Source organism: Onychostruthus taczanowskii, unplaced genomic scaffold (genome assembly GCF_017590055.1).
Source record: "Onychostruthus taczanowskii isolate IOZ18803 unplaced genomic scaffold, ASM1759005v1 scaffold20, whole genome shotgun sequence".
NCBI lineage: Eukaryota > Metazoa > Chordata > Aves > Passeriformes > Passeridae > Onychostruthus > Onychostruthus taczanowskii.
In genome coordinates this window covers 8,820,428-8,828,995 of record NW_024499240.1, presented here as the reverse complement: position 1 = coordinate 8,828,995, position 8,568 = coordinate 8,820,428, and the positions used below count along the sequence as shown (strand labels likewise).

Below are 8,568 nucleotides of genomic sequence, written 5' to 3'. Positions count from 1 at the left end.
TAATAATTCTTGCATGCTGTAATCTGCCACTTAATTTTTAATGTTGGGCACATTTAGACCTTCACTTCATAATCTCTTTGTCTCTTTCTCTCTCTCCCTCCTTCCCTCTCTCGTCTTTTTCTCCCTTTCCACTTTCACTAAAAATCCCTTCCCCATAGGCCCGAGTGGAGCCTGCAGGTCGGCCCTTCGTGTCTGTCGCAACTCCCGTGTCCCCACAGACGAAAGCGGTGACGCCCTACACGGCATTCCGCCCCCACCGCCGCCCCCCACACCGGGCTCGGCCATGGCGCAGCTGAAGCCGGCACCTTGTGCCCCCTCTGTGCCACAGTTCACGCCACCGCCACCGCCCCCCAAGATACATCAGGTTCAACCAAATATAAGCCAGGCCGCTGTTGCCTCCTCGTTGCCACCACCGCCTCCTCCTGTGCCTGCCCCACCACCACCACAGGCACCCCCAAAGCCTGTCATGGCAGCTTTGCCCCCTCAGTCTAGTGGGAAGGCAGCGTCACCAGGGGTCACACATGTCACTCCCCCTGTGACTGCAGCCTTGCCCCTTGCAATAAAGAAACAACCAAGTGTCACTTCTCCCCAGGTGCCTCCTCTGCCCCCAGCCCCTCCTGGCCCCACTCCCCCTGCAACATTCCCAAAGCAGCAGAGTTTCTCAGTAAAGCCTCCTCCATCCCCTCAGTCCCCAGTGCCGTCGGTGGTGAAGCAGATAGTCAGCCAGTTCCCCCCGCCTCCCACGCCACCTGCCACTGAGACCCAGCCTCTGAAACCCCTTCCACTGAGTGTGGCTCCACAGTCACCTCCAGCAGTGAAGGCAAAGCCCAAATGGCAGCCTGCTGCTGCTCCTTCACCAGATTTCCCCCCTCCTCCACCAGAGAGCAGTTTAGTGTTTCCTCCTCCACCTCCTTCCCCAGCTTCCTCTGCAGGTTCTCCCCCGCCTGACAAATCAGGGTCTCCAGTAAAAAAGGCCGGCAAGACATCAAGCCCTGGAGGGAAGAAACCACCTCCAACGCCTCAACGCAATTCCAGCATCAAGTCCACAAGCTCTGCTGAGTACCATGAGTCCAAGAGGCCTTCGGTGGACCGCCTTGTCAGCAAATTTGCACACTCCCCAGAGCCGTCAGGATCTCCTTCCAAGGAGTCATCGCCTCCTCCAGCCCCTCCAAAGCCAGGAAAGCTCAACCTTTCTGGTGTGAGTCTGCCCATTGTCCTTCCACAAGGTGGGATCCCAGCCAAGGCTTCTGTTCCGAGTGTGTCTGGAAAGGAACCTGTGGTTGAATTCCCTTCACCGCCATCCGATTCAGACTTCCCACCACCACCACCTGAAATAGATCTTCCTCCCCCTCCAGTAGAAATTCCATCTGTGTTTTCAGGCAGCACCTCCCCTAAAGTTGCTGTTGTAAATCCCCAGCCACAGGCATGGTCAAAACCATCTGTGAAAAAAGCCCCGCCACCCACACGCCCCAAGCGGAACGACAGCACCCGACTGACGCAGGCAGAAGTTGCAGAGCCCCCAGGGTCAGCTGGCCCACAAGTGCCCACCTCACCCAAGTCCAGCCTTAGCGTTCAGCCGGGATTCCTGGCAGACCTCAACCGGACGCTGCAGCGGAAATCCATCACCCGGCACGGCTCGCTCTCCTCCGCGCGGATGTCCAGAACGGAGCCCACGGCCACCATGGACGACATGGCCCTGCCTCCACCCCCGCCAGAGCTGCTGGCTGACCAGCAGAAGACCAGCAGCTTTGGGGGCAGTCATATATCTGGCTATGCAACGTTACGGAGGGGGCCGCCCCCTGCACCCCCCAAAAGGGATCAGAACACCAAGCTGTCACGGGACTGGTAGTCAGTCCCCAGGGCCAGTGCTCTCCATGACTTGTGGGCTGCTCTGTGATCGCCCAGCCCGTGATCCCGTGCACGTGGAGAGGATGTGGGGTTGTGGATGATAGCCCCGTTAAAAGAGGTGATCTCAAACTGCAGCTATGGCTAAATGTAAAGACATTCCCCTTTCATGTCTAGGTTAAGAAAGATGGGGGCTTAGGGGTGTTGATACTGCATTGGGAAAAGTGGATAGAGAGGTGTTGGCTTCATTCTTTCAGTTTCTTTTACCCTTCTTAGGGATTGGACCAAACCCCCATTTTCTTACTTTTTCTGCATTTAGGGGAGGGGGAGGGAGATAATTTTTTGTAGTGTCTGTCCATGTGAGACATGTTTGTGCATGTATAATAAGTGTAGGTATATAATATATTGTGATATATTTCGTCGCAATTATAGAAGATAACCAGAATGTTTTTGTAGAACCGTATTTATTGTTTCAGTCAGTATATTATCTGGAATCGGACTCTAACTGGTCAAATCTTATAAAGATGGAGATGTAGGGGGCACTTTAAAGAAAGGAAATAAAAAACCCAAACCCACAAACTTCTCAGCAGTTTGTGGTGGGTAAATTCTGCAAAGCTGAGGTGTTCGGCTGGTAACTGTACGTTGTCCATTGATTGAAAAGTACAGATGCAACATACCAAAACATTCTGGTCATAATACTACTGAAAATGAGTATGTTCAGAGGAAGGAAATAGATTTTATATATAGTGGGCTGGAGTGAAATATATTTATACTATAAAGAGCCTCCCCCTCCTTTCAAATAGTTTAAAAATGTACACTGATAGAAATTATTTCAAACTTATTTGTCCATGCAGTTAAGTAGGATAAATGTATATTATTCCAAACCATTATGCATTCTAACTGATAATAGGCTCAATCATTTGTTTCTGTGGCTCAAGATGAATATATTTGTGTTAACCCCTTCCGAAAGCTGCCAGGACTCCTGCAATCGAAAATCCTGTCAACCCCCAAGGCTGACCCACGCCGATCGGTGAGCTGTCCGTGTAACTCTTACCCTGAATGAACAGGTAGGTTTCTGTGGAAAGTGGTGTGTGCTCACACAGGCATGCACAGCATCCAGTCTCACCTGGTCTGGGCCTGGTAAGATGTAGTGTCTTACAAAAACAAGCGTCTGGAAATTCGTGAAAAAAGTATTGTTTGTAATGGATTGGAAATGGCCAGGAAACTTTCCCTTCTGGAAAGAGAGAAGGGAGCAGCAATTTCAGGACAAGCAGAGTAGGAATTCTCTGTTTTCTGTGACTTGCCAGAGACTGTGACCAGTGCATTAACCTGTTTATTACGAAGTTGCACTTCTAGCAGTCAAGGAAGAAGACTGGAAATAAAACAACCTTAAAGAGGCAATAACATTTGCTAAGAATTTCATCTAAGGGCCCATATAAGTAGAAAATAGACTGTTGGTTTGCTTGGTTTTTTGTTAGTCACAAATTTACAATTGGTCACCACATCAAGCATGACAGTCCTTGTGATAAGGTAGTGTAAGTGGTCTTATGTGTCACTGCACATTCCTTGCAGGGTGGTGGGAGACAGCCTTTGTAAAACAGCTAAAATACTTGGACTGTAACTACCCCATCTTCAGCTGTTACAGCTTCCCTTGTTCAGCATGGGGATATTGTTGATATATAGTGTCAATAGGCTCATAGGGCAAATAATTACACTGTTTGCCTACTTTTTCTCCAAAAGCAAACTTTAAACGCTTTCTTTTTCCCAAAGAATGAAACAAAGACAGCAGCTTGACCTGGCAGTATCTGCACATGTGTAAAACCAATATAAACTAATCTCTCCTTAAAGTAATTTAGGATGATATTTAAGAAATATTGTGACAGTATCCCCCATTCCTTTTTTATAAAGTTTTTTTTTTAAAGTCCAAATCATGAAATAAATGTCTTTGTGAATATTTTATGAATAGGAAAAAAAGTTTTGCTAATTTGAGGTGGAAAATTACACATCTATAACTATATAGTTTTAAATAAGTGCATCATGAAAAGAGAAAAATTAGTGGTGCTGTCTCTGCTGAACTGTTTCATATGATTTTTTAAAAATCTGTTTCAGCACCTCTGGAAATTGTTTTAATATTTCAGACTAGATTTTTTGAGCAATAAAAGTATATACCATTATGTGCATTTTTAAAGCACTGCTATGGAAAGGCACTTTTTTGTATCTTTCAAATTGTTCACCAAGTTCTGTTTCTACTATTTTTGTGCTTACAAAGTGTCCTTAAAAGCATTTGCATTGTTGATTTTAAGCATGCTCAGTGTAGCTGGTGACTAACTTCCCAGGAGGGTTGCTGAGCTATACTGCAGTTCATGGGTGCTGTAATTTTCACGTTGGTCCTCCTGCTGCTGTGTCCTGTGCGCAGCTCCTGGAGCTCAGGCACACCAGAGGGCAAAAGGTGCTCGCTGCAGCTGGAACTGCTGGGCCCTTAGCCATGAAAGGGAAGTGGGCACATTCTCCTGCTCCTGGCACGATGCACCTGGGCTGCTGCAGCATGTGCTCCCAGGTGAGAGCAGTCAGGGAATTCTGCTTGCCCCACCTGCCTTTCTTTTCACCAGGACAGCCTCACTGGTGTGTGTCAGTTCCAGCCCTTTTACTTTAGTTCACTCAGTGTGGGTACCTCTGGGCTTTGGATTCAGCACATCAATGTTTTCAGTGCAATTTCTTCAGAGGCATTTCAGCTTTGTTCTCGTTTTCCTGTGTCCACATTTATTTCCCCATTATCTCTCCCTAGACAATTAATCCATGCTTACTACTGCAGGCTACCCACAGCTTGCTGGGAGACAGCTATAGAACTCAAAAGTCTGCAGCAAAAAGAATGAATGTCAGCAAAGGTGGCACCCTGTATTCCTTCTACTTACAGTTTACTTCTTCAGGCAGTAGTGATCCAGTGAGAGGCTCTGGCTTTCTTTCTGTCAGCTGAGCATGGAAATTTGGCTATAGTGTGGTTCAGACAACCTGGTTGTCTTTTCAGGTTATGAGATACACCCCCCACTGTAACTTGCTTTTCCAGTATATATGTACATACATTTTATGACAGTGAGTATTTGCACCTTATTTTGCAAGATGTTTTCTCCATGTGCAGTCATCTCATAATTGCACCATAATATTTATTAGAAAATTAAGGGTCTGGATTTCAGACACCAGGAAGAGGCTTCCTGCTACAACTATGGGCAGGAATACTTTTGGCAGTTTTAAAATGGGCATGTGAAGGCTGAGTGTTCATACTCCAGACACAAAAATGCTTTGATCCCAAACTACACAGAGTGTACGGCTGGAGTTGCATTCCATGAGGCACAGGCTGGCCACTTGTTAAGGTGGGTGTCAGGGGACTCTGCTGCTGCAGGGGCACTTGAGAGGGCTCAGCTGTGTTCATTAATCTTTTCCACATTTGTTCTTCATTTCCTCTCTGCTATGCAGCATAGCATCCACCTCTGAGTACCAGAGCCCTGTTCAGCCAGGTGTCTGTGCCCCCAGCCCAGGTGGAGAAAGCAGGGAGCTGCTCTCAGATGCTTACATCACCTTTCAGGTGCTGGGGAGTTACTTTGAAAGGAAAAACTAGGCTCTTCTAGCAGCACTAAACTTAGATGAGAAATTACTTTTAAAACTAAAAAAAACCCACAGGTTTCCATAGGTAACCATGATTCAGGTGGCTATGCTAGGGGTCCCTGTTTAGTCTTTTAACACCTGTAGCTGGGAGAGGAAGTTAGGCACAAGTGCCTGAATCATTCTCTTATTTTCTACAGAAGAGGAAGTTTCCTGCTTCACCCTGCACGGTGGTTTCCTCCTGCGGCAAACCACCTCCGAGTGCTCTGACTTGGTAATGACCTCAAAGCCAAAGAGCTCCTCTCCTGAGCTTACTCTGCCCTTGTCTGCAGGGCAACAGTGAGGGACACATCAGGGACACAAAGTGCTGGTACCTGGATTGTTTGGTTTCAGGTCTGAGGGGAGAGGATGCAGTTTTTTCAACAAGTGCATTTTAACATGAACTGTTCTGGGCTTGCCCATTTAAAGGTTTTCTAATTCCTTCTTTCTGTGCCCTTAGGCAACCAGATAAATTATATCAGCTCGGAGATAAAGTGTGGCCAGTCTTCCTCTCAGTTAAATTTCTTTTTTTCCACAGTTTAAGGAACCAAAAGTGCCATTTCAACAGCAGAAGGGCAAAAAGAAATTTTCTGCTTTTTACAGAAAACAGCATAGAACCAAATTTGTTTTGCTACAGTGGTACTATCACAGGAATATTTGTTTCTTATTCAAAATAAGATTATAAGTGGGTCATAATATGAGTATTATTTCAACTAGTGTCATGTTGCACTCCAGAAAAGCAGTATGAATTCCTGGCAGAAGGTAGTGAGGATGAAGCCAGAACATGCGAGTTTGGTTGGTTACTGGGTTTTTATTTTCCTTGTAGCATTACTAAGGTGTAGATTACATACTGAGTCACAGCGCTCCTCAGTTGCAGGTGAGTCTTACTACTTTGGGGCCCATTTGTGGCACCTGGTGTTGAGCTCTGTGGTCATTCCCTTGCACCACTGGGGCGGACTCCGAACCAGAGAGCATTTAACACTACAAGGGATAGTTTCATGTGGATTTTTTTTGCCACATGCTGGTGGGGTTTTAAGCTTTATTTTGGAATTCTGAGTTTGTCTAAGCTGAGTAATTTTCCTTTCTGAATTTTCTTTCCTTCATATAACAAATTCCTGTGAAGGGGCAAAAAAAGAAAACCAAACCAGGGTTTTGTTGCAGGGGCAGCACTCACTAATACTGTGACACAGGCTTGGTCTAGTTGTGAGAAGTTTAAGACACTAAACTGCAAATGAGATGAAAAACACACGCTAAGACAGCACCACGTAAATTACTCTAATTAATTGCTGCTAACCAGCCACAGGGGAAATAGTGACTTGGGTAATGATCATTTGGTGCTCTGAGGCACTCGGTAGGGCAAGGACTCAGAGAGCTCTCTGTCAGCAGATGGATCTTGGGTAAAGGGGAGTTAGAGAAGGTAGAAGACTTGGAGGAACACAAACTAGTGCTGTGGAAATGAATGAGAAGGACCTTCAGTAACAGATTGTGGACACTTATTTAAATGCTTGAAGGCAACTTGTCTTTTAGGAGCTTTTGGAACTCAACCGTTTGCTGCAGTGGAAAATAATTTCCTTCCAGCTTTCCCAAGATGCCAAAGATGCATTCTGAGCTAAATTCCAGGTATGCAGATGTGTGTACACCTGTCTCCTGTTGCCAGGGGTCTCATACTGCTGATCCTCTAGCACACTGTCTAGTGAGAGAACAGGGTGCCACTCTCAGATGTTGTCTGTCCCTTGCCTTTAACCAACACCGGGAACTGGGTATGCACTTGCAAAGGACAGTTTAACAAACAAAGCTGTGCCCATGGCACCCTGCTGGCTGATTTGGTGCAGCACAATAACGCTTGTACTTCTAAAAGAAAAACTAAATGTTTTGTCATAAGTTTTAATTGCAAATCTTAGGCCTCCTAGTGGACTGCAGTGGACCAGAAATGAACTGGAGGAGCAGTTTGGTTTATGGCTTACACTAATTGTTACCAGTCACTGGGAATATTCTGTATAATACTGGAGATGCAAGTGTAAGAAGTGTCATTGCAATGATGATTTGTCTGTGCGGCAAACTTGTGCTGAGTGCTGTAAATACATTCATGTTTACTGCTTTAAAAAGAAAATTGCACATTTTATCTTTCAATGGGATTGCCTCCCCTCTTCTTCCCTTTCCAAACAGAAAAAAAAAATTTAAAAAATCAAAGCTCTTTTAGACTGATAGCATCAGGTTGTGGGGAGCTTTGCCATATTATAAATATATATAAATATATGTATAAATATACTTTTTTAAGCATGAGAGAGGACAAAAGAAATACTACGTTATAGAGTACCCAATATAGCTCATTATACAATGGAATATGCACAATTCAATAAAGATGTAGTTAAATTTAATACTCTGTTTTAATCCTGTCTTGCAATTTTCCTTTTTCATAAGCTCAGACCCATAGTGTGTTTTCAGGAGATCAGTGGTTCCTCTCGGTAGGGGTCAGGTAGCTGATGGCCTACAGCTGTATGCCATTCCTGTGCTCACTCCCAAGGAAACTGCCACTATTCCTTTGCACAGTTTTTCTGCTGGGTCAGAGCTGGCTGTACCAGCCAGGTGCTGCACACCAGTTACATGGTCTAAAGAGGACCCTGTGTGAAGGCTCACCTTTCCCAGCTGCTCCTTGCTCAGGCTTGCAGATTCCTGGCCAGCTCTGCTCACACAGAGCAGCTTCTGGCTGGTAAGTGCTGCTGTGGCCCCACTCTGGGGGCTGTAGGGAGCCTGGCTGGGAAATGCTCTCAGCCTCACCCTGCGGCCCTCAGCAGCCCAGATTTGAGAATGACATAAGTGAGTGCAGGCAAGGAGCTGCTGGCGGCAGCAGGCCAGATGCCAAGGTTTGTACCTTTGCTGTGGCAAGTGCTGTGCTCAGAGAGCCTCAGGGACACGAGCCCTGGCCCTAGTGCGTTGAAGTCTGTAGCCAAAGACAAGAAATGGGACACGGCTGTGGCACGCTCACAGAACACATGCGGTGTGCTTTGTTCTTTTTATTTAGGGCTCATAACAAGAGGGTTTAGTACACAGCAACAATTAATTCCAAGTACAATTAAAAAAATTTAA

The 8,568-nt window shown here is 46.0% G+C and overlaps 1 protein-coding gene across 1 annotated transcript; it reads left to right on the top strand.

The window, feature by feature from the left end:
- Window positions 1-252: 252 nt before the first annotated feature.
- On the top strand, window positions 253-7,859 carry LOC121335303 (ras-associated and pleckstrin homology domains-containing protein 1-like). The gene has a single exon (XM_041403282.1). The coding sequence runs from the start codon at window positions 284-286 to the stop codon at window positions 1,847-1,849; it is 1,566 nt and encodes a 521-aa protein (XP_041259216.1). The 5' UTR covers window positions 253-283; the 3' UTR covers window positions 1,850-7,859.
- Window positions 7,860-8,568: the final 709 nt, after the last annotated feature.

Excerpts from the sequence above, each read along its gene's own strand:
- LOC121335303 (XM_041403282.1), top strand. The coding sequence starts at position 284 with ATGGCGCAGCTGAAGCCGGCACCTTGTGCCCCCTCTGTGCCACAGTTC.